At 52.2% G+C, this 25,354-nt stretch overlaps 2 protein-coding genes across 2 annotated transcripts in view; both read left to right on the top strand.

Annotated features, from left to right (window-relative positions):
• The first annotated feature begins 1,646 nt into the window (after positions 1-1,646).
• On the top strand, positions 1,647-2,033 carry GEMIN7 (gem (nuclear organelle) associated protein 7). The gene has a single exon (XM_006871346.1). It carries the CDS (start codon positions 1,647-1,649, stop codon positions 2,031-2,033), a length of 387 nt encoding a protein of 128 aa, XP_006871408.1.
• Positions 2,034-4,958: 2,925 nt separating this feature from the next.
• Positions 4,959-25,354, top strand: part of PPP1R37 (protein phosphatase 1, regulatory subunit 37) — a 42,512-nt gene continuing 22,116 nt past the window's right edge. Inside the window, exon 1 of the mRNA XM_006871345.1 lies at positions 4,959-5,160. Coding sequence (XP_006871407.1) covers positions 4,959-5,160 — 202 coding nt within the window. The remainder of the gene's footprint in view (positions 5,161-25,354) is intronic.

Below are 25,354 nucleotides of genomic sequence, written 5' to 3'. Positions count from 1 at the left end.
TAATCTGCACCCATCATTTGATTATTTTCTGTGGATAACTAGGGTCAATACTGTGAGCTGCCACTCACTTTACCGTCCCGTTGGTTCTCAGAGCCAAGTATTCTGGCACTGAGAGAAACCCCATCATTTGGGTTTGGTCAACTGGTTCAGATTGGTTCCACATCCTATAGGACAGCTTCTCAACATCCCAGGTGGCACCATAACTGAGTCTTCAGTTAGCAACAGTCTGTGTGGGCACCTGGGACTGCTGCTGCTATTACTTTTTCAATATGGTTTCCATGAAAGTTTACAGACTGAACTGGTTTTCCATCCAACAATTTATACACTTGTTTGTTTCATGACATTAACTGTGACCCCCTCAGTGTAACAGTATTCTTCCCACTTCCTCCCTGGGCTCCCCATCTCCATTTGTCCTTTCTTGCTGTCCCTTTCTGTCTTCTTAGCTTTCATATATATATATATATAGAGAGAGAGAGAGAGAGAGATCTATATCTATATATAATTGGCCACCCTGTTGGTCTTGGTGTATGGTTGATTGTGCCGAGGCGCACGTTTTTCACAGGTGTTACTGTTTACTTTCTAGGCCTGTTTGGTATTTGACTGAAAGGCTATCCTTGGAGTGGATTCAGTTCTGGGTTTGAAGGGTGCCAAAGGGCCATGGTCTCAGGGGTTCCATGTGACCAGTAAGTCTGATCTTTTTTATGATTTTGAATTTTGCTCTATAACTTTCTCCCATTCTAGGACCTTGCATCGTGAACCTGACCAGAGCTGCTGGTTGTGGTCCGACACCATCTAGTTCTTCTGGAGGCCTGCTGCTTCTAAAGGTTGGTTCGAACCCACCCAGTGGCCCCATGGGAGAAAGGCTTAGAGATCTGCTTCTGCAGAGAGTACAGCCAAGAAAGCCTCATGGAGTTTGAATATATACAACTCGATTCTTTTGGCTCTTTTCACAACAAGTTTGCTATTCTACAAAGGGACTACAGAAAGTTCATAGAAATGTTCCATTATACATTGATTCCATTTCTCAACGAACTTTTTGAAGTTCCTGGAAAAACTTTTGAGTAGATCCTGACCTACAGGCTAAATGTGAAGAGATGCATCATACAAGGTCTGGTGCGGCATGAAGTTTCATGCCACTTGTCACCTGCATGACTTTTCTCAGAGACCCAGGAAGATAGCCCCAATGCTCCAGTGATTCGATATTTGGCCAGTGGGAGCCCTTTCACACTAGCTCCTGTGTAATTGTGAATCTATTTGGAAGCTAGGACTTCCTGATGGGTTGGATAGGTGGCAGAGAGAAAGAAGGCTGGGTTCTCTCAGCAGATATGTTGACTGAGCCAGGAACTGGGATGAAGCTGTGATTAAAAGCAGACAAAACCCCTGCCCTCATGGAATTCACGTGCTTGTGTATATCACAGTGTTTCTGCTCCAAGTCATGGGGTGACTGGTGGTGTCAGGTTCTGAGAAAGGAGACTGGGGGAGAGGTGGTGAGATGTTAGGGCTGGAGGGGATCAGGAGTCAGGTTCTGGACAGTTTCAGTTGCGCTGTCAGGCAGACTTGCCTCTGTATCCAAGATCCTCCACTCTCCTTAGCCCCCACATCCCCTAGCTTATGTCTTCCCTACTTCTCTCACCCACAGCTGGGCAATGCAGACTTCACTGAGCACGCCTGTGCCCGTGCTCAGGCTGCCCCGAGGCCCCGATGGCTCAAGCCGTGGCTTTGCCCCTGATGTACGCAGGGCCCTGCTGAAGCCAGATACCCAGGAGTCTCGCGAGATTCAAGAATCTCGGGAATCTCAAGAACAGCGGGCCCGAGCCAGCCTCCGGGAGCGCTTCCTCCGCAGCCTGTTGGCCATGGGGGGTCACCAGGTGAGCTTCACATTGCACGAAGGTGTGCACGTGACTGCCCATTTTGGAGCCACCGACCTTGACGTAGCCAACTTCTACGTGTCGCAGCTGCAGACTCCCATAGGTGTGCAAGCCGAGGCGCTGCTCCGATGTAGTGACATCATTGCATATACTTTCAAGCCCTGAACACCTTCCTGCCTTAGCCACAGTAGCCCAGATGCCCCTGCGCTGTGAGCTCCGGGCTTCACAGCCACTGGAGCCCCATTCCCAAGGAACTCTGGGTCGCCAAGAGTTCAGAGCTCCCTTGGAACTTTGAGCCAAGCTGCCAGCAACTTGGGTTTCTTGGGACCTCCAAGATTTAGGAAAATTGTGTAATCCGAGGAGTTCGAGTTCCTGCTGAAGACTGCTCTACCTCATGTCAGGGCTGGAAGGCTGGCATGAGAAAGAAAACGAATGACAGGGTGGGAAATGGTTTATTGAAGAGACTTCCCACTGCTCCCCTCCTGCCAAAGAACAATTTCCCCAAGAAAATCAGACTCCTGGTTTTTTGTTGTATGTGTGTGTGTGTGTGTGTGTGTGTGCGCACCCCAGAGGCTCAAGACATGTTTGGAGGGTGGTGCTGGTGATGTGCCTTGATGTTGGTTGCGACTCATAGCAACCAAGGCCGTTTATCTTTGTTGTTATTAAGTGCAGTCGAGTCGGTTCCTGTCCGAGGAGCGACTGGTGGGTTTGAACCGACAACCTTGTGGTTCAAACTGACCTTGCAATTCAAACCGATATTGCAGTCCAGTGCATTATCTTGCAGCACCATACCAGGATTCCCTGTAAATCTTTAAGGGAGTAGAAAGCCTCATCTTTCTCCCATAGAGCGCCAGTAGATTTGAACTACTGACCTTGTGGTTAGCTGCCCAACACGTTACCTACAACACTATTGGTACATGGTGGCGCTTGGCTGCTAACCAAAAGGTGGGCAGGAACTCACCAGCTGCTTCACAGGAGAAAAGTGTAGCAGTCTGCTTCCATAAAGACTTAAGCCTTGGAAACCCTACTCTGTTCCCTAGATCTCTGTGAGTTGGAATGGGTGGGTGGGTGGCTAGCAGAACATTGAAACACCCCCCCACCCCCCCACCCCCCGCACATCTGTGGGAGAAAGACCTGGAGACCTGCGTCTGTTAAGATTCCAGTCTTAGAAACCCTACGGGGCAATTCTCCCTTGTCCTGTAGCGTTGCTGTGAGTCAGAATGAACTAGATAGCGGATTTTGGGTAATGAAGGCTCACCAGGAGCATGGTGTGGTGGAGCTGGGCCACAAGGGAGTGGGACAAATTCAGATAAAGATGCAGATATTGGACCACCACTCAGAGAATGACAGTAGGGAAGTGTGGTTGTTGCTATTAGCCGTGGAGTCGGTTCCGACCCATAGCGACCCTATATAGGGTTTCCGAGGAGCAGCTGGTGAGCTTGAACCGCCAACCTTACAGTTCAAACGGCTTTGCAGTCTGGCGCATTAATCCACAGCGCCACACCAGGGTTGATCATAATTTCTGTTGAGGGGAGTGTAGTGGGAAGTACCTTATAAGGCAAGGGTTGTGTTGCGCGAAGAACTCTCATTGTCCACCTCTTGATAGTGTGGAATGCACACAAAAGACAGTGGACCCCAAGAGAAGAAGTGAAAGATTAGGGGTTAGGAAGGATCTGGGGATAGGAGCTTTCAGTCTCCATTTCACTCTAGCTTGGCCTGTGTACACCTGCTCTAAACTACAAAACAACTCAATTTAGTCCCTTGTCACTTGAGGCCCACTCTTAGCAGACCCATTAAAAAATGGTTTGTGGCTCTTTCATGTTCAGAATGTAAGTAAAGAATGCCATTATGATATAGAAGAGGTTTGTTTCGTTCGACTTCGTAGAGCTTTTTGAATGAAGCAAGCAGATAGCCTCCATTCTCTTCCGTCCATTCACGCCGCCTCTGGCCAGTAAAAGCACCAAAATTACCTTGGCAACTGGAGGCATCACTTGCCCCTCCCCAAACTCCAATTATGGTTTTAGCCCCGCCTTCTCCCAGTGTGGTGGTGTAAGATAAGCATTGGACTGTTAAACACAAGGTTGGCAGTTCAAGCCCACCAACCGCTCCTTGAAAGCCCTATACGGGGTTGTTGGAACAGATTCCATGACCCTTAACAACAATAAACCTGGCTTAGGAAGCATGGCGAAAGTGCTGAGACCAATGTTAAATGATTAAACTAAACACGTGAGGGGTGTGGCTTAAGCTAGTGCCCGGTCATCAGGGACACCCGATATTTTGGTTGGCAGTCGTCTTGTCTTTGGAATTTCTTCCTTCTCTCAGTTACAAAAACATCAGGGATAAGATGCCCTTCGCGGGCTCATATAGTATTAAGTTATATTCTAAGCAATGCTGCCCAACTACAAAGAAATACTTATGGAACTGCAATCTAAAGATACAAGGCTAGGAGCAGAGTACCCTCCCAGCAGAGATCTTCATCCTGTCGGCACCCATCACTTGTATTTATATTCAACACAGCTTTACAAGTTTTTCATCCTTTTGCCTTTCTCCTCATCAGTTAGCCTAACCCCGCCAAGCAGATGTTTTTATTTCTAGCAACTCCACCCTCATCTCCGTCACCTGGGCTCGTGACAAATGTGTGCGAGCCCGAACATTGGGTGGAGGGGGTGGGGTTGAGGTTCGCGCTTGCGCGCTGCTCTGGGAGACGGCGTCCATGTCGCCCCGCCCCTTATATCTACAGTTTCTGCTCTGCCGATTCACTGCTCTCGTCTCTTTTCCCTGTGGTTTTCTGCTCATTATTTTCTCTTCCTTATCATCCGCGAGACAACGCTGCCTGCAAATAGCTTTAATTGATTTTCTGCTTTTATCGGTAGACGGCAAACTCACCAGTCTTTAGCGAAAGTGCGATTGCGGACGAGCAGGTGCTCTTGTGATCCCGGCGGCGACGACTACGACGACAAGGAGAGCGGGCGGAGGCGGCGCCTGAAGCAGCGGCGGAGCCCATGCCCCGGGACGGCAGGCGGACCCGGAGAGACAAGTCCGGGGCCCGGGGCATGTCTCCGGGGCCCCCGTGAGGAGGCGGCGGCGGAGATGGAGCTCCCGCCGCAGGAGGCGCCACCCGGGCCGGGCGCGAACGGCGATGCCGAGGAGGCCCCTGTCGAGGCCCGACCCCCTAGTCCCGCATCGCCCCCAGCCGACGGTCGCCTCAAGGCTGCAGCCAAGCGTGTCACGTTCCCGTCGGATGAAGATATCGTGTCCGGAGCTGTGGAACCCAAAGATCCCTGGAGACACGGTAGCTACGGCGGGGGCGGGCTCGCGGGGGACTTGGGGTCAGTGCAGCGCTCGGCACGGAGGTGGCGCTCGTTAAGTTGCATCTGATGATACTTAAAGGCGACAGTTTGGAGCTAGAGGGGGCTAGAGGAGAAGGTGGCTACAGGGTTGGAAAGGTGAGAAGTGGCTGGTCTATGTCCTTTGAATAATGTTTAATTCCCCCAGAGAAGGAAAGAGACAGCGGTCGTGGAAGGAGAGTGGGCCAACAATGAGTCTAAAAGGGCCGTTGAAATGGTTTAATGGGCCCTGGGAGAAGAAATGATGGACTTTGCCTATAGAAACTCAATCCAAAACCACTGCCATGGAGTCGGTTCCGACTCACAATGACCCTGCCCCTGTATAGGGTTTCTAGGCAGTAAGTCTTGGCAGGAGCAGAAAGCCTCATCTTTCTCTAGCAGAGTGGCTGGTGTGTTTGAACCGCCAACGTTGAGGTTTAGCAGTCCAGTGTTTACCCTACAGTGCCACCAGGGCTTCTGGTTGGAGAGGAGTTGTTGGGCAAATCCTGAGATTGGGAGAATAGACCCAGGCTTAACTCCCAGGAAAGGAGTGGAGTGGTGGTCAGTATGGGGGTTGGGGTGAGGCAGTAGCGGTGCTGTTGTTGTTATGTGTCATGGACTCATTGTGACCCTGCACAGGGTTCCCGAGGCTGTGAATCTTTACGGGAGCAAAGCCTCATCTTTCTCCCGCGGAGCAGCTGGTAGTTTCGAACTGCTGACCTTGCGGTTCTGCAACCCGATTCATAACCACTACACTACCAGAGCTCCTTAGATGCTGCTCTTCACAAGAAGTGAATTCACCGAATTCCCCTTTCCTCAGCTCCCCTCTTCCCCAAAAAGGAATTGGCAAGTTGATTAATCGGGAGCCTGTCTATAGGAGTTTTTTAATTTTTTTTCCTGGAAAGAGGAGGAGACTATTACGAGGTCAGGAGGGGAGTCCCCAGGTCGGAGTGCAAAGGGTTAAGTGCTCCACCACTAACTTAAAGATCGGAGGTTCTAACCCACTCAGAAGCACCTAGGAAGACAGGCCTGGCGGTGTGCTTCTGAAAGGTCACAGTCCTGAAAACCCTATGGAGCAGTTTTGCTCTCACGCTTGGAGCCTCCAAGAGCCAGAACTGCACACCCGCAGGTCAGCCATTGAACTTGTTGGTCAGTAGGAGGGGAGAGTGAAGCCAGCTGGCCCGAGACCTTGGCTGAGGAGGCTAGTCTGTAGATGAGCGGTCCCCTAGGAGAAGCCGGGCGCTGCGGAGGTGGCAAGTGGTAGGTTCTGGCACACTCAGGTGGTCCTGAGTCTCCTTCTGTGCTGAAGAGTGTCGCAGTCTAACCGGAGAAGAAGGAGTCTTGTGCCGGGAGGAATCAAATTGGCCACGGCTTTCTGGCATTTTTTTCTGCTGCCCCACTGGGAAAGGAGTAGGAATGGCTAGCAGTCTGTGGGCCCCTGGAGGAGTTGAAGGGTGAGAGTAGAAATATGGTCACTAGAAGCTGACCCCACGGAGCTGCCATAGTGTCCGCCTGGTTATTGTTGGCGAAAAGGTGGGGGATTTAGGACTCTTGGCATTAGGAGCCAGATAGGTCTAGGCCCCAAGGATAGAGGGTCAATTTGAGGTTGGAGGGACTGAGATCTAGGAAGACATGAGTCAGAATGGCTCTGGCTGTAGCTTGGGCTCCAGAAGGGAATTTGGAGCAAGAGGGCAAAGAGACCTGGAGAGGTAGAATAGAGTGGTGGTTTAGAGTAGGGGGTCCAGGTCAAATCCTGACGGCAACTTAACCCAGCATGTGACCTCAGTTGCTTTACTCCCCCGAGCCTCCGTTTTCTCATCTGTAAAATGGGTGATTGTAGCCATGCCACAGGGTTGATGAAATAACTTAAAGATATGATGTATGATTGGCCAGAGTGAGCCTTTGTGAAGTTGCGGTGACTGTTATTATTGTTAAAGCCATGGTGGTCGTTTTAGGGGCCATTGTAGGGGAATAGGTTTTGGAGTTCCCTGGGGTCTGGATGTTGCTGCTTTAGAAGTTTCTAGGTAAGGGGCAGAGATGGTGATCATTTGTGGGCAGAGGGAGGAGACACAGAGGTTTGACCCAGTCAAGAGACCATCAGTTTAAGAAGCTGGGAAAAAATCACCTTCATTGGGTTCAGTGGAGTGAGGAGGAGTCTGACTTGGGCCTGCAGCAGAGAGACATTGGTAATTTGATTATGTGTAGCTCCTTGGGAGAGGGGCAAGAGAAGATGATGGTCACTTTATAGACTGGAGGGTTAGTGGCAGGAGCAATTGAAGAGTTTGCTACAAGTTGGGAAGGACAGTTTTTGGCCTACCAGTTCCCAGGAGAGGAACAGCTGTTTATAACTAACTGCTTGACTTTGAGGAAGTTCTTTCTCTTTTCTGAGCTTCTAGGTTACTTGCTATGTTTTCTGTGCAGATGGAAGCATTTGTTTCTGCTTGAGTCAATTCCGACTCATAGCGACCCTGTGTAGGGTTTCCGAGGAGCAGCTGGTGGGTTTGAACTGCCAACCTTGTGGTTTGCAGTCCAGTGCTTATTCTACAGTGCCTCACCAGGACTCTTACTTGAGGGCAGTTGTAAGAATTAAACAAGATGGCCCCTTTAAATTCCTGCCACCTCCCAGGACCTCCTTCTTATCAGCTGTTATTATTGAGGGGGAGTCCCTGAGGGCTTGACAGTTAACAGTTGATGTGTTGACTGCTAACAGAAAGTTGATCCATAGGTGCCTTGGGGGAAAGGACTGGCAATCTATTGCCCAAAAGTTAGCCATTAAAGTCCTGTGGAGCACAGTCCTGCTTTGACATACATGGAGTTGCCATGAGTTTGAAGTGACTCGGGGGCCGTTCTATTTTTCATGTTCAGGCAGATTTTCTCCACCCACAAGGGGCTGCAGTATGGAGGCAGCTGTGGGGAGAGAGTGAATTTGAAAGGAGAGGAAAATGCCTTTTCAGGCAGAAGGTTGTGTGGAATTGAATGGGTCTGGGAGTGGAATGGCAAGTTGCTAGTTGGTCTGCCCTGGTGAGGATGGTGGGAGCATACAGGCCAGGGAGTCTCCTTCTGGAAGGTCTGACAAGGGGCAGTAAGAACAGGTCAGGACTCAGGTTAGCTCTGAGGTAGAGAGGTGATGGCATCAGGTTATATGGGTTGGATGAGTTGGTGTGTCTTGTGGTTGAGGAGAGAGGGTGAGTTAGCCAGACGCTGAAGGCATTGGTGTGGCCTTGGGCCCTAGTTGTGGAGGGGTCAATGAGTTTGGACAATGGATTTACAGGCACATTGGATGGCCTGTGAATGTCAAGGAGAAGTTAGTGGCCTTTGTGCCTGGCCACAGGGCTGAGGCAGGCAGAGGGTTCTCCAGGCTGTAGAAGAGGAACTGCAGTTCCCGACCTACCTAGCCGAGAGGCCGAAGGGTCTTGGGCTGGGGTAGGGAGCAGTTGGTTGGTCTTGGGGCAGGAGTGGGAATGGTTGGCGTTTGTACGGCTCAAAGAAAGCATGGTGAGTGAGTGGGGGTCACCTGAGTGGAAAGGGTGATGGAAGAGTCTCTGTGGCGCCTGCTTAGTGATGTGACCCCGAGGCTGAGGGCTGGCCAAGGAGTTGGTGAGTCTCAATGATCAGAGACGTTTCCAGAGTAGAGACGGAGAAGTGCCTGGTCAGGTGATGAGGGTCCAGGGCTGGGGAAGGCAGCGCCTGAGAGAGAGGGGAGGTCAGCCCTGACTGAGGGTCACTCTGTGTGGTGGTGGTGGGGACAATGGGCTACAACTGGATGCCCCGCTGGACAGTGCCACCCCCTCGACCAGGCCCTCTGGGGATCCTAGATGGTAAGGGCCCACCAGTGCCTCAGAAGGGCTCTTCCTGACTTCCTTTCCCACAGAGTGGTCCTCACTAGAGCCTGCTTTCTTTTCCTCATTGCACTGTATGTTTGTTAGTTGTCTTCTCAGTGGTCTTTCCGTCACTGAGAGGGGAGGGCAGATGCTGAGTCATCCTATTTCCCGCCTTTTCCCCAGCCCCCCTGGAAAAGCAGCTGTGGTCACTTGGGAAGGGCTGGAGGACCACCACGGGCTGTGCAGCTGTGTGGCCTCGACCAGGCCCGTGCTCTTGTTAGTGTCCTCATGTGAAGTCGAGGCTGGGCCAGGGCACATGTGTGTGGATGGGGAAGTGAAGCTGGCCTGAGGTATAACTGGCAAATGTGGGGTCAGGGACTGGTGCCAGTGGAAGAGGGGCTGTTCTGTCCTTTGAGGCTCCTGCTCCTCTGCAGGCCCAGGTCCCCTTTGTACCGGGAACCCTTGCAGACCAAACTGCAGGGAAGGCCGGAGTCAGAAGGAGGCCTGGGGTTTGCCAGGCGGCCTGAGAGAGTAGCTTGTGATCTAGAGCACGTGACACCAGCCCCAGTCTGGGAGCCTGAGGGTCCCCCCCATCCAAATCCCGCTGATGACTCATTCCCTCTCCCTGACCTCCAGCCAGGATCAGCCCTGGAAGGGGTGTTGCCCACCAGGAAACTCCTTGTGGGCAGTAGAGGCATCACAGGGTGAAGGGAACCCAAGTAGACAAGGTGTCTCTGGCCACCTGAGCTTGGAGAGATGAAGGAGGAAATGAGAAGATCTGGGGAGGGACAGTGACCACGGGGTTCTCACACAGGGACTGGACAGGGTGGACATGCCACACTGTTTGTTCTCATTGGAACCTGCACAGGAAATGGAGTCGGGAAATGGAGTCTCTGGAACTGGTTTGACCGGTAGAAACACACCTGTCAGGGCGGAAGTGAAGCTCTAGAGGAAGCGAACCAGAATGGTCACTGTGTGTGTGTGTGGGGGGGGGGCTGCATCTGCTCTGACTTCACTGCTGCCCCCCCTCACCTCCTGCCGCATTGCTGCTCCGAGTGGGGCACCGTGTGAGCAGCCTCCCTGGGCCTGGCCTTTCTGTTGATAAAAGGCAGGCAGAACAGTGCTTCCTTGTTAGGGTGTGGTGAGGGTGAAGCCAGCTGGTTCAGGGCTGTTGTGAGTACTTCAAAAATGTCCCCTGGTTATTCTCAGTGCCCCCACCTGTCCCTCAGAGCCCCACCCATCCATGAGGAGTATCCCCACCATCCCTGATTAGGCATGGGACAAGCCAGGGTGACCATGGGCAGACTGCTCAAGCTCTCTGAGATGACAGGAGATGAGCACATCTCAGCCATTAGCAGCAGAGACTGCCTGGTTTGTCAGCAAAGGGTCAGGGATTCCAAACACAACATTTTCACCCCAACCTCTCTGGGCTATGGACCAGATGCCTCTCCTCCCCAAGCCTGGTCTCCTCTGTTAAGATGGGCTCCCCAGTCCTCCTTCCTGTCGTGAGGTGTCCCCTTGTGTGGAGTCCTCACTAGGTCAGGCTTGGTGCGGCTGCTAACACAGCTCCCTTCAAGGACAGAGACCTCGTGATATACCTTGGTGACCCAGCTGGGGTGCAGGAGAGCTCAGGCCCTGGGACGAATGTCAGGAGGTATCTGAGTCCTCTAGTGTTCTTTAACAGAAATCCCACAAAGCGGGGGCGGCTTCCACAAACAGAACTTCATTCTCTCACAGTTTAGGAGACTAGAAGTCTGAATCCAGAGCACCAGCTCTGGAGAAAGAGCCATGTTTCCTTGTAGCATCTGTAGGCCCAGCATGCCTTGGAAAGTTCCAGGTAACTTGGCATCAGTCTTGGATCTAGGAGCTTCCCAGTGCAGGGGCCTCCCATCTAAAGGACACACTCCATGCCTGGCTCTTCCTTCCTTCCTGGTGGCAGGAGGCCTCTCTGAACTCTATGTACCTATTAAATCTCTTTTAGATCTAAAAAGAGATTGACTCAAAATATAATCTAATCCTATAGATTGTCAGCGGCCTCATTAACATCATAGATGTGAGGGTTTACAACACAGAGGATAATTAGATCCGGACTTGTCATATCAGATCACATCAGGGGCATGGTTGCATTGTATTAGATTTCATCATGGGAATACTGCCAGGCCTCTGAGAAGCCAGGCCCAGCCAAACTCACACAAAACCTCCAGATCTCACCCCACATGGTATTTGGGTGAAACTTTTTCCCTCTTTGTGCCAGGACAGGTACTCAGCCCCAGACTCCATTCAGGAGCCCCCAGAAAGAGTATGTCACTCAGGAAACTGCCTCTGAAGGAATCAGTAGACATGAGGAGGGCACAGGTGTGGGCTTCTGGGAGTATGGGAACGTGGCTCTCAGGAGGACCCCAGAATCAGATGTCCTGGGATGAGCAACCAACTACATTGCGGAGAAGCCTCCTCCCTCTCTGCCCACAGAGAATTGTCTGGGTGCGGGGACCAGGAATCTGCAATTTTAAAAGCACTCCCAGGCCCTTTTGATGCTCTGCCAGTGCACAAGCCCCAGACTGCCTTCTCGACCTCAATTCAGGGGTGGCTGGGGTTGCCCTCAGACTTGTTTTGGAGCAAATTAGTAGGTGAGTGTTGGCCTGGCCAACTTCAGCAGGCTGCAGAGACTGGAGTTGGGCAGGCAGCATGCTGGGTAGAGCCTAGGCGGGCCTGGGCATGAAACCTTGTTCTCTGGGTGGCCGTTTGCTCCTCCCAGGGGCCAGGCACCGTGCCCGGCGCTATACAGTATTATCTCATTGACGCTCACAGCCACCCTGTAGGTAGTGCTACTACTTCTACTTTATAGATTAGGAAATGGAGGCACAGAGAGGTGAGGCAATATACCCAAGGTCACACAGCTGATCCTGGCCAGGTGTTTGCGCTGTGACCTGAGTTTAGGCCACTGGCTCTACTCAAGACTGCGTGCCACGTCCAGTCTTCTTCTGTCGGACAGAGAGCAGAGTCCAGGTCTTGCAGGCGTGTGACAGAGATGAGAACCAGACAGTAAAGGCGCCCAGGAGGTAGAGGGCACTACCCTTGGGCAGTTCAGGTCCTGACATCATCTGGCCCCCAGCCATTGAACAGGGTCTTCTGCTCTGGCAGAGCTCCTGGCAAATGCTCAGTCCATTCCTCTGAAGACACGAGTGGACGTTCCCACATCATTTGCTCAGCATCAGGCCCTGGGACAGCCAGGTGTTAGGGCCACAGCAAGAGAAGGCTGTGGAGGTTCCAGTCGAGTGAGGGAGACACAACAATCGCTAATGGAATCAAACCAGGGTGCTTCAGATGAGGGAGCGTGCGCAGTGTGTACATGGGGGAGAGCAGGGCAAGCGCAGCCTCCAGGACCCTGCAGGACGGAGAGGGTCATTGGAGATTGGAGGCATAAAGACACAACAGGCTTTGGCAGGTGAGGCGCTGCAAGAACAGTGTGTGCAGGGCGGAGGGCAAGAGAGAACAAGCTACTAGGAGGCACCAGTCCTCTGGGCATGGAAGCCACGGAGGGGGTGGTGGTGGCTGGAGAAGCTGATCAGCCCAAGGGCTGGAGAGGAACCTCAAAAAAGTTGCAAAAAGGGGCACCGTTTGTGTTTTTCCACCCCCTCTGGAGGGGAAGAGACTTGAGGCGGTGATGTGGGCCAGGAGCCTGGAGTCTGGGATTGCAGACTTGCAGACCCTGTTAGCTCGTGGCTCACATTGGACTTCATTATTTGTTCATTTGCTCTGAACAGCCCCCTCCCCCATTGTTGCCAGTACCAGCCTTTTCTATCATACTTTTGGGGTTACTGTTTTCCTGTCTGTTCTCTGGTTTGATCTCAAAGCTTCTCTACTCCTCTACCCCAGTCACTTTAGCCTGGCCCTGCCCAGGACATCCTGCCCCTGGGTACACTAGGCTGGTCACCAGAGCGTGGGGGTTGGGAATTGGATGGACTGGGACAGAGAGCCAGGCTCGGGCCTAAGACACTATCTGAGCACACCCCAGTGCACGCTGGTCCCTGGATACCACTCCTGGTAGGCCTGCCCTGGTTGCCTTGGAAGCTGGCGGTGGTTGCCACAGTCCTTTGCCAGACTCATGGAGGAAGATTCTGCTGTGGGTGTTCAGTGTCGGCGGGGGGCAGGAGCTACCCAGCTTCAGGAAGGGAGCGCTTGGCTAGGTGCCAAATGCCCTGATAGGACCCCATCATCATTCAGTTGTGGTCCCCTCCAGGGAGGCAGTGCCTCAGAGCCTGCTGTAGGCTCTCCTGGGGGGTGGAACTTGGAGGGATCTGTGTCACTTACCTGCCACCTGCTCCCTGTCCAACAGAAGCCTTGTCGGTTCCTGTTAGCAATGTCCTGGGTGGAAGGGTAGGCCCCTCTTGGAAGCTGCCACCTGGCACTCATTGGGGTCAGACTCGTGTGGCACCTTCACACCCACCCCTACCATCTCAATCTCCCAACAGTCATAGCAGCTAGTGCCAGCTGCCACCGTCAGGAGAACGGCTCACATTCTGAGGAGGAGGAGGAGCTGGGCTTTTTTGCCAAGCACAACACCTTCCCAGCTGAACTCCCTGGGTTCCCAGCTCCTGCGATTGACAGAGGAAGTCAGCTGGTGGGGGGTCTGGTGGTAATGCTCACAGCCCCTGTTTCTGGAGTTTAAGCAGCTCTGGTGGTTGCAGGTGTCACTCATTTCCTTCTCACCAGGCCACAGAGTGTAAGGGGACAAGGCAGCTGGGGACTGAGCTCCTTGATGGCCACAGGATGAAGTCCACCCCTGAACTAGCATGGACTTCTGCCCAAATGGACACCCACTGCTCCTCTCCCCCTTGGACTTGCTGTTCGGCGGCCCCCAGCCTTTCCTGACAAGATCCTGCTCATCCTTTCTATACTGACTCCTGTGTCCCCTCCTTGGTGACATCTTCTGGGGCCTCAAACAGGCCCACTTCCCTCCTCGTGGCCCCACAGCACCTTCTCACACTGTTATTTGTTTGGGACCATCTCCCCCCACTGGACCCAGTAACTTCACGAGGGACTGTCCTCTCCTGGGCTCCTTGGGGCTGCCAAACACTTCTCTGTGCCTCAAGGGAGTTCAGGGAGCATAGGCGAAGAGGGCTTTTATTCATAGATCATTGGTTCACGAATTTGTGCATTCCTTCCTTTCTTTCTCTGGTTTGGTCTGTAGGTCGGGATGCCTCCTGACAACTCCTTGCTCCCCCTTCATCCCTTCATCCCCTTTCCACCCAGCAGCCATACTTTACCACACCCCTCTCTGCCCCGCTCTGCCGCCTTTCACACTAAATCCAAAGCCCTTCCAATAGCCTACGAAGCCCTGCGTGACCACCCCTGGACTCCTGCCCTGCACTCAGCCGGTTCAAGGCCCATGAGGACTTCCCCATATCCTGGCCTCTGGAAGGTCAGCCCCACTCAGCCAGCTGGGTCCGGCTCATTTCTCCAGTGCCAGCAGGTCCTGCCTTCTAGACCCTGTGATAGGCCCCAGCAGTGGTCAGCAGCCTGTGACCATAGGCCTGCTGGTGTGCCCTCTTAGCCCTATAGACTGTGGGCATCAGGAGGACCATGTAGCACTATGCCTGGGAGGGACTTCATATCGTGGACAAGGAAGCTATAAGTGACGTAGCTAGTCCTTGTGCAGCCTGGGTACAGCTTTGGGAAGAGAAGAAGACAGCCTGGAACGGGGAGGAAGATTGTAGAGAGGAAACCAGGCCTGGATTCAGATCCAACTTTGCTGTTGGCATGCTGTGGGTCGTAAGCCAAGGCACTCACCCTCTCTGTGTACCTAAAGGGTGTCAGAGGGCCTTTTCTACTGGTGTTTGGGGTCCCATCCCTCTGTGTAGCTGACACTCACACTGAGTGAGTCCTGGGACCGCCTCCCATCGTGGTTGGGGTCTGGTACTGGAGCTACTATTGTGAGAGTGACCTGGTTCCCAGCGAGGGTGTGGAACAGGTAGAGGATATCAGGGTGGCCCACCCCCAACTGCCCACTACAGCCTCCATCCTCACTCCTTCCTATTCCTGCAGTCCCTTTCTCCCCCAGCTTGGAGCCCTTCCTTCCTGGTCCCACTCTCCCCATGTTGATCAGAATGACCAGAAAGTACTCAGCCCTCCAGGGCAGTTCTTGCTGGGCTTGGACTCAGCTCTGGCACCTGCAGTGTTGAGCTTTTCTGGGCTCCCAATCCAAGTGCCACCACTCTGGGTTGTGCACCTAGTGGACTGGGCACCCCAGGAGGCAGGATGGACAGTCTTGGTCACTGCTGTGTCCCCAGCATAGAAGCTCAGTTGTCCTGCGAGGACAGAGTGGGTACCAGCAAACCTGTGCAGGGAGCCTCCATGTCTGACAGCTGCCCCTCCTGTCTGGTTCTGGTGGGGGCAGACTGCCGAGGCTGGCAAGGCCAGCAGTTCCAGTAGGCCACAGAGAGCGGGGCTCTTGGACTCCCCGGCAGCTGATGGCTCCAGATGTGCTTGCTCACTGACCATGTGGTCAATCAGAGGCTCTGGGGCCAGCATTGCCCCTTCCCTCAGGAACCCTGTGTGCAAGGTGCCATGATCCCTGCAGACCTCCTTCGTTGAGAAATGAGGCAACTGCCCAGAGCGGAGGAGTTGACCAAGGTTCGGAGGTGATGTGTGGCTTTTGAGGGTGCTTAGTGTGTAAGCTACAGATACCTACTTGGGGGTGGATCGGTGAAGAGACCTACTGTGGTGGGCAACATCCCCTAGCCCTGACTCATCGTATGAAGTTACTAATAGAAAGGAGCTGGGCTCTGGACAGAGCCCAGTGACGTTAGCTGTGTGTATCTGGGTCTCTCAGAGGCCCTTCAGGAGTGAGGGTGTGGAGTCACCCTGGAAGCTGGGCAGGGACTGGGACTAAGGACAGACTGCCAGCCCCTGCCAGGCACGTGGCTTCTGATCTCAGAAGTCGTTGTTCTAACTTGTTTTTTTTAAAAGTAAGAAAATCTAAAGAAGAAAATAAAAAGCACTCATTAATTTTCATCTTAAGAATTAAAAAAAAAAAAAAATACAGTTTTTGTTGTTAGGTACCATCAAGTCGATTCTGACTCAGTGATCCCATGGGATAGAGTAGAAATGCCTCTATGGGAACCTCCTGCCACATCTTCCTTCCAAAGAACGGCTGATAGGTTCCAACCACCAACTTTCTGGTTAGCAGCTGAGTGCTTAACACGCTGCATCGCCAAAACATCTTTCTGCCAACCTCTTACTGTTGTTGTGTGCTGTTGAGTCTGTTCCAACACATACTGACCCTGTACAGGGTTTCTAAGAAATGACTGGTGGGTTTAAACTGCCGATCTTGTGGTTAGCAGTCCAGTGCTTATCCTACAGCAGCACACCAGGACTCCAACCCACACACCCTGTAATCGGCTTTTTGTCTCTATGGATTTGTGTGTTCTGGGCATGTCATATAAATGGAATTCTGTAACTAACACCTTCTGGCTGGCTTCTGGCACATGTCACGATGCTCTCTAGGTTCACCCACGTAGCAGGACCATATTTCATTTTGTTGTTCAGTAGTATCCCACTTTATGGCTCCACCACGTTGTATTTATCCATTCAACAGCCGTTGGACATGTGGCTTGCTTCACTTTTTGGTTGTTAGGAATAATGCTGCTGTGAACATCTGTGTGCAAGTTTTTGTCTAGACATTTGCTTTCATTTCTCTCAGTTACATACCTGGGAGTGACATTGCGAGGTCATATGGTTATTCTGGTGTGGCGCTGTAAGATAAGCACTCAGTCGCAAGTTTGGTTTGAACCACAAGGTCGGAGGTTCAAGCTCATCAGCTGTTCCTTGGAAACCGTATACAGGGTCTCTATGAGTAAGAACCGTCTTAACAACAACAACATGGTTATTCTGGAGTCCTGGCATGGCACTACAGGATAATGCACTGAACCGTAGTTGGTTTGAACCTCAGGGTCGGCAGTTCAAACCTACCAGCTGCTCCTCGAGACCCCTAGACAGGGTCACTATGTGTTCGAATCAACTCGATAGCACTTAACAACAATGGTTATTCTATCAGTGGGTTAAGCATTGGGCTGCTAACCAAGAAGGTTGGTGGTTCGAAACCCCCAGTTGCTCCAGGGGCAGCAGACTGCTTGCATAAAGACTGACAGTCTGGGAAACCCCGCGGAGCAGTTCTCTGTTAGGGTTAGGGTTCGGAAACCCCGAACTGACTCCACAGCACTGAGTTGTTTGTTGTTCCTGGTCATTTTGTGTTTAACTTTGTAAAGAACTGCCCGTCTGTTTTCTATGGTGACTGGACCATTTTACCTTCCCAGCACCTTGTGAGGTTCCAGTTTCTGTGATTACTCCATGTCCTCGCCCAACCCTGTAATTGTCTCTTTGATTCTAGCCATCCTAGTGGGTGTAAAGTGGGATCTCACTGTGGGTGTGATTTGCATTTCTCTGATGGCTAATGAGGGGAGATTTGTCATGTGATTACTGGCTGTTCTTAGATCTTCTTTGGAGCCATGTTCATTCAGCTCCTCTGCCCATTCTTTAATTGGGTTGTCTTTGTATTGATGAGTTCAGAGACTTGGCTGTCTGTGTTCTAGATTTGAGACCCTATCAGACATATGATTTGCACCATATGGAAAGTTGTCAAGGTTAAGATGCTGGTGCATTTTTTCCCTCCCTCTCTTTTGTAGCTTCATTCCCACATTCCCAGTCACAGAAAGAGAAAATAAAATGGGACCGCACTGTGAATACAGTTGACTGTCTTGGTTTTCACTTTCACTTCACTTTTCCTTTTTTTTTTTTTTTTAAACCATAATTTTAAAAGACATCGCTGGCTGTTGTAATTTGATGGAACTATTTCCGCTTACTGAGCATTGAGGTCCTTGCCCGTCTTCAGCCGCATCAATAATGCAGTAGATGGCATTCATCCTCATCCATCTGCCGTGGCATTCATCACTGGTTGCTTTCACAGAAGTTCTTAGACGGTGGTTCTGCCTTGTCAACCCTCAGATGCCATCTGTGTCCCTCCCCTGTAAGCCCAGAGACCAGGACTTGTCCTCATAATAGAGATTGTAGCTCTGGATTTGTGTTTTGAACACAGGAATAAGGTTTGCAGTTTGGATGTCTTGATGCCAAGATGGTATCTTGTTTTCATCAGCACCCATTTGTGGTTTGTTGTTGCCATTCTATGCTTCTGGGAATAGCTTCTTTGTGCCCTTTGCTCATTTTTGTTTTGAGGTCTTTTGTAAGGATTCCTTCTCCTTGAAAGGAGTCCTTGAAGATAGTCCTTAGGAATTTTTTTTTTTAAGTTTTTTTGGTGAATTGAGTGATAGTTTACATGGGAGAACATCGGCTTTACACTCATCGAGTCATTCAACAGGTTTGCTTCTCTTCCCTTGGGATTTTGTTGTTGTTGTAGCTTTTGGGGGATGGCAGTCCTTGGGATTTTAGGGTGCAGGTTTCCCCCCTCATATGTTGTTTGCCGTGCTGGAAGGGTCGGGTGAAGCTACGGGGACATGACACCTGTTTCTTCCTTACTAAACAGCATTTTCTCCTCAGTTACTTCACTGGGGTGGAGCAGACACAGCACGGGGGCCAGATGGGGTGCTGTAGGGTAGGAGGGAGGCCCAGGCAGGGACAGCGGTGTACGGAGCTGGCTTAAGGCTGAGTCAGAGCCCCACAAGGACCTTGTACTTGTGACCTCAGCCACTGCTTGCTGAGCAGCAGGCCTGGTGACCCGGTGAGCTGCTGAGGCCCCTTGTCTTGTAGCTGCTAGCTGAAGTCGGTCTCCTGGCTTCCTTCGCAGAAGGTGGCGGAAGCCAGGGCAGGGCAGTCCAGCCCTGGGCCAGTCCTAGAACATTTCCACCCCCACCATGGTCTCCAGTGTCCAAAGGAGTCCTGTCTCTTAACTTTTCCCTTCGGGACCCAGGTCCCTTTATCACTCCTTGGGGCTTCCTGGTCCCTGTAGAGCCCCATCTACTGCTCACACCTCCCCTCATCCAGGCTGTCTGTCCTTCCTTCCCTAGACCACAGGTCAGACCAGTGCAGACCCTCCCTCTGCCTGCTAGGTGGCCTGTGGCACAGCTTAAGCATTGAGCTGTTAACCAAAAGGTCCAAGGTTCACACCCACCAGCTGCTCAGCAGTAGAAAGATGAGACTGCAAAAATTGTAACACCTGTTCTGGTAGTGCAGTGGATTACGAGCTAGACTGCTAACCGAAAGGTAAGCAGTTTGAATCTACCAGTCACTATGCTGGAGAAAGGTGAGACTTCCTGCATCCGTAAAGATTTACAGCCTCAGAAACTCTATATAGGGTCACTATGAATCGGAATTGACTCCACGGCATACATCCGCCACCAACCACCACCATGTATCTGTATGTTCAACACCAGGGCATTTCATTTGGCTTTTTTTATCTCAGTCCTGTCAATGGCGTTGTAGGACGCATGGGCTCCTAGGTCTTGTTTTTCCTTCTGAGTTTTGCTGTTTCATCCGTGAAAGCTGGAGTGTTCCATCCAGTGACCATGCCTCGGGTTGTTTGTTGGTGGATGTTTGGGCAGTTTCCAGTTTTTCTTCTGACATCCTTGTGCAGCTGTGGGTGTTCCCGTACATGTCCTGTGGGGCTGGCAGTGAACATTCTCGAGGACTTAGCCCTAGGATCTGAACTGCCAGTTGTGGCGGATGCCACAGTTCAGTTTTGTAAAGTATTGCTAGAACTTTCTAAAGTGGTTCTTCTTCCACTCACCTGGCTAGCTCCTACTTCTCCAGGTTCTCATTCCCTCCTTCCCTCTAGCCCCAGCCCTGTGCCAGGTGCAGTGAAGTTCTGGGGTCCGGTGAGATAGATACATGGGAAACCCTTCCTGACTGTCCACCTGGACTCTCCCACCCTAGCTTTGCCCACCCTAGGTGGTCACTGCCTGGGGATAGGTCTTTCTTCCCTGCTGAGGGACCCCTGTATGGACAGGGACCTGGGACAGGATCCAGAGCAGGTGCTCAGTCAGAACTGGTTGAGTAATGATTGCTCAGACTCTTTGCTCTTGAGGCAGGTGGTGAAGAGGAAGACTTGGAGTCCAGTGCCCAGTACTTGTTGGTGTTGGGTCTGGGCCCAAAGACCCAGCAGTTTCCCAAGTGTCAACAGGTGGAGGGGAGTTGCTGTCCCACTGCTCACCTGACTCAGATGGGGTGCAGGGGTAGAGGGTGAGGCAAGGAGAGGAAGCTCTCACTACAAATACTTATAAAAAGGCTATAATGCAGGTGTTGTGAAGGTAAAGAGGAAAAACCGGAGCTCTAAGGGCCGCTGTGGGCTTGGGAAGCAGGGCCAGCGGGAATCCTAATGGTTGGGCTTGTGGAGTGTCCACTGTGTGAGATGCATCCACTCTTGTTATCCGGTTTTATAGATGAGGGAAGATTTTGGAGTTAGTGGGTAAAGTCAGACTCTCCCTAGCTTGTCAGCGGTAAATCTGGAATCCAGTGCACCTGAGCCAGAGAAGCCTGCTGGAGGCATGAGCAAAGAGCTGTGAGTTAGGGACCAACACCCCCACTTTACAGATAGATCAGTTAAGGAACAGATTAGAGGAGGCAGTCAGCCCTGGGCTCTGACATGTTCCTTGTCCTGGAGCCTAGTCTCCCTAACTCCCCACCCCCACCCTGTGAGCTCCTCACTTCTGCACACTCAGCTGCTAGCCTGAGTCAATATTTGTCCAAGGACCAGCAGGGGCATGTGTGAGCAGCAGTTTCCGAGCTGGGTGGCAGGGGACAGGTGGAAGCTGCTGATTTTGGGGCCACCTCTTGGTGTGCCTCTAGCTGGAGGCAGTAGTTTGTATGTTCTATTCCTTGTCCAACATCCACCCTCTGAGGTTTATGGGATTCATGGTGAACAGCAGCTACTGTACACTGAGCCCCCGACGCTTTGCCCAAGTACAGGTAGTCCCCAGCTTACAACACTAGGGCTGCATTCCCAATGGCTCCATCAAGTCGGTTCTGATGTCAGTTAAATACCTCTTTTTTTGTTTTTTAATTAAGTTTCCTGATTATTGCCTTCTATGAGGACCTTTTGTTTTGGGGGGTTGGAAACATTATATATACATATTGCTGATGCTAAGATGGACAAAACAACAGACAGACGGTCATAATGTATCTTGAATATGTTATTAGGTAGGAACTACCTGTCCTGTCCTTGACTGCTTCTGGAACCCGCGCGCGCGCATGTGTATGTGTGTGTAGAATGGAGCGTGGTGAGCATCTGAGGGGGAGGGGAGTGTATCTGTGTGTGTTATCAGCTCCCGATGAGAAGACTCAATGCAACAGAGAGCATAGGGCCATTACTCATGAGGGCTGGGGTCTGTTTTGTTGTCAGAGCCAGAGTCCCGTAGGAGCAGGGTGAGGTAAATGAGGGACCATTGGAAGGCCCCAGGGTTATTCTTCCTGGAGTGTCCAGATGGAGGACGACACCCGCCTGCCTTCCAGACCACATGCGCTCTGCTCTTGTTCCTCTTTCTCTGTACACGCTGTGCTCCTCCTGTGCTAACCGGCCTGCGTGGGGCTTGTCTGGGATTCTGTATCCCCACCCTTACCTCAGCGGTGGTCATGGCCTGGGGTGGCGCTTTCTTATGGCAGCGAGCAGTTCTGAGAAGACAATGGGCTTGGGCTCTGCAGACACCCCAGGTGGGCTCCACAGCCAGTGCCTCCAGCCACCACACTGCACAGTTCCATTTTGCCGAGGTGGAGTCACGTCACCATGGGAAAAGTAGCCAGCATCCCACACTTCCACACACCTTTGGAGAGGCCCATCCAGCCAGGGAGAACACAGAAGAGCAGCCACACACACATCCCACCCCACCAGGAAGCCCTCAGTGGTGGGATGGTCCCGGACACTCGTATTCTGTGGGTGTCCTGACTCCACACTCCCACAGCCAGCCTGAGTTGGGGCACAGCAGGGGTCCGGCCCTGCCCTGCCCTCCTGTTCAGAGAAGGACTCAAGAAGGACAAATGGGCCAGGCAGCAGACTGGCCACTGCAGACTGAGGCTGGCAAGAGGACCAGGAGTGAGGCTGATGGGCAGGTGCCAACCAAGGGGAGAAGACTGGGTAGCGGCAGTGTCCCCTCCTCCTGAAGTGGGCTCTGCAGCTGTGCCTGTCTGCCCTCCTCTCTGTCCTGTGTGTCTCTGGCAAGCACTCCACCTCCTGGAACTAACACTTCCTCCTCTGAAAAATGGGGGTGGGAATTTGTGTGCCCCAGAAAGGTGGTTGAACACAGTGGTGAAGAGCAAGACCTGTTGCACTAGACAACCCAACTTAGAAGCCCAGCTCTCCTTTTATTAGCTCTGTGACCTTGGGCCGGTTCCTAACAATTTCCGTGCCTCAGTTTCCCCATTTGAGGAATGAGGATAATAAATCCTACTTTATAAGGTTGTTGAAAGGATTAGATGAAGTATTTGCTACTGTCAGTGATAGTCATAAGGATTCCTAAACAAAGTTGTTTGTCAAATACCTGGGAGTCCTTGTGGCACAGTGGTTAAATGCTCTGCTGTTAACTGAAAGGTCGGTGGTTTGAACCCACCAGCCGCTCGCTCTTCAGTAGAAAGATAATGACAATCTACTTCAGTGAAGACTTAATCTCAGACACCTTATGGAGCAGTTTTCCTGCCCTATAGGAATCAACTCGTCGGCAGGGAGGATAACATAGCTGGACCCCGGTGCTCAAGCAGCACTGACCACATCCAGCATGGGGGGGGGGCTCTGTGGCAGGCCCTCCCTCAGTCAAGTGGGACCAGCCTGATCCGGACTGTTCCTGTCTGCCCCCAGGGACTTGGAAGCGTAGTTGTTTTCTAACCACAAGTTTCTTTAACAGGATCTTCAGTGGGGCCAGGTCCCTGGGAAGGTTGGGAGGGAGGGGCAGACCCAAGCCACCTGCCCAAAGCCATGTGCCTCTCACCAGACTAGACAGGTCCTTCCCACATCCCTGTTGCCCGGCGTGGTGGTGACGTCAGCCGCCCCCCTGCGTCTGGCCGCCTGTATGCAGCAGCACCAGCCCCCTGAGTCGTGATGCTCCGCTGGTGGGGGATGGGGAGTGCAGGCAGTGGCAGGTCCCAGAGGCAGGAACAAACCAGGAGGAGTGGGAGGTGGCTGCAGAGGAAGGGAGAAGTGGGTGGGGGTTGAGGGAGGGAGCTGAGAAGCCCTCTAGGGGTGATCTAGCTCACCAGCGGATCTAGCTGGCTTTGTCTCCCGCAGCCAGAAACGAAGCTGTGCAGGGACAGACAGCACCTCCCAGGAGTCTGCCATGTGTGGTCACCATTGCCAGCTTTCCTGAAGCATGTCTCCCTCCCTCCTGCCCTGTGCATAGAGGAGCTGCCTGGGGACAAAGGGCAACAAGGGAGTCCCCCGAAGCTGTGTTGGTGGCAGCTGCTGTCACTTTCAGTCTGGTGACACGGGGTTGTAGTGGGCTGACCCAAGGGCAGGGAAGGTGCCATTGCCTAAGCCTTGCTCTCTTGTCACTGATCCTGCTGGAGGAAGCCTGAGTGGTCTTCCTCGAAGGACTAAATCCTTTCCTTCCTTACCACCCCCCCCCCAGGCCAAGGCTTAGAAACAGCCTGAACTGCTGTAAGCCCCCACCTATGACCTCCCCCTCTGTCCAGCCACACTGCTGGGATACTGTATTGGGACCCGAGGAGCACTGGGTCTGTCCCAAGTCCTGCGGAGGCCTCTCAACTGGACAGAACTGAGGGTTCCACAGGGAGCAGAGGAGTGGGGAGCCCAGGGGCCGGAGGTAGAGGACGCGTCATCCTGGAAGCTCACCTGAACTGACTTGGGAGCCTCCATGATGAGGATGGTGCCGGAGTACAAAGTGTGGCCTGCCAGGCAACGTGACCTCTGGATTCCTTTCTTTTTATTGTTGTTGTTGGCCTGTTATTTTATTTTATAAACTTTTTATTGTGAGTTGAGTAAACGTTTACAAAGCGTATCATCAGTTTTACGTTCTACAAATCATATACTTCGTTTCATCTCAATGATTGCAATCCCTCAATATAGAGAGCATCACTTATCCCACTTCCTCCCAGAGGTTCTTGCTTCCCCTGCTCCTCCTTTCCGCACCTGTCTGATGGTTGTCCTTCCATCTGCTGCCTTTCTGATCTGAAATGGTGTGTGTACCTCACTAGTGGTGTCCCCTCTATATCCCTAGCTCCTGGCTGAAACCTGAGCCCCAGGAATGAGTTCAGTTCCAGAGCTGAAGGGTGAACAAGGGCTGTAGCTTCAGGGTTCCACCAGTCTCTAACCATTAAGTATGATCGGTTTTGTTTTTGTTTTTAGTGTTGCTCTGTATTTTCTCCCACTCTAGCCAAGACCATCTAATGAATCTCTTTCAAAGCAGTTGGTAGTGGTAGCTGGGCACCATCTAGTTCTTCTGGTTTCAGGGTCATAGGGCCTGGTGTTCCAGTGGTCCATTAGTCCATCTAACTGGTTATTTCCACGTGTCTTCAGTTTTCATCATTCATCCTTTCTGCGGACAGGGAAAGACTAATAGTTATACCTAGGATGGCTCCACTTGAACTATGAAGTCCCCAGTCATCAAGTGACCATGGTGTCTGGTCTCATTTGTACTGTATTAGGCTGAACTCCCACAGGACAGAGGCTCCCTAAGGTGACTTTGCTGAGGAAAGGTTAGGAGTCAGTGAAGTGGACTCTAGGCCAAGCCCACCCCCTCTCCTCTAACTGCCTCACCCTCAGGGGCCTGCGTTCTTTCTTCCTCCGTTCAAACACACACTCGACAAGCCCTCAGAACTTCATGATCCGCTGACCAGAAGCAGACTTTGTTGAAGGACCCAGCTGGACAAATCCCAGCTGCCAGCCAACTCTCCTTCCCAGCCAGGTCACCTTGGTGCCTCTTGTGGGTCCTCCTCTGGGGCCCCCCTCTGAAAGGCTCCTTTCCCATTCAGCTGTTTCTTAGGAACATTTTCAAACAGATACTCCAGAGTGTAGTGACCCTATTGGCCCACTTACCAGCTTCAAGAATGAGCAGTGTGTGTGACCATACTCCTCCACCCTAAGTGCCGTTATTTTGTGACAAATCCTAGGTCCTGCCTTTGCCTCTGGGGTTGTTTCAGTTGCTTCAGAAACTGGGGGTGGGATGCTCAGTCCCAAAGCAGCCACATTCTCTTCTCTCTCTTGTCATCCTGGCCCAGGTCACTGAAGGTGGCGGGGACTGTGCACATACGCACAGTCCTGGCCCCCTGCATGGCCTCCCTAGTTGAAGGAGGTGCTTCCCAAGAGGGGGCTTTGGGGTCTGTCAGGAAGCTGGTGAAAGGCTGAGCCTTGGTTCCCTGCTTCACAATCCATGTTCGTGAGTTCAGG

Source organism: Chrysochloris asiatica, unplaced genomic scaffold (assembly GCF_000296735.1).
Source record: "Chrysochloris asiatica unplaced genomic scaffold, ChrAsi1.0 scaffold00168, whole genome shotgun sequence".
Lineage (NCBI taxonomy): Eukaryota > Metazoa > Chordata > Mammalia > Afrosoricida > Chrysochloridae > Chrysochloris > Chrysochloris asiatica.
This window is presented reverse-complemented; position numbering and strand designations above follow the sequence as displayed.

What these genes read in the sequence shown, in the direction of transcription:
- GEMIN7 (XM_006871346.1), top strand. Translation starts at nt 1,647, where the DNA reads ATGCAGACTTCACTGAGCACGCCTGTGCCCGTGCTCAGGCTGCCCCGA.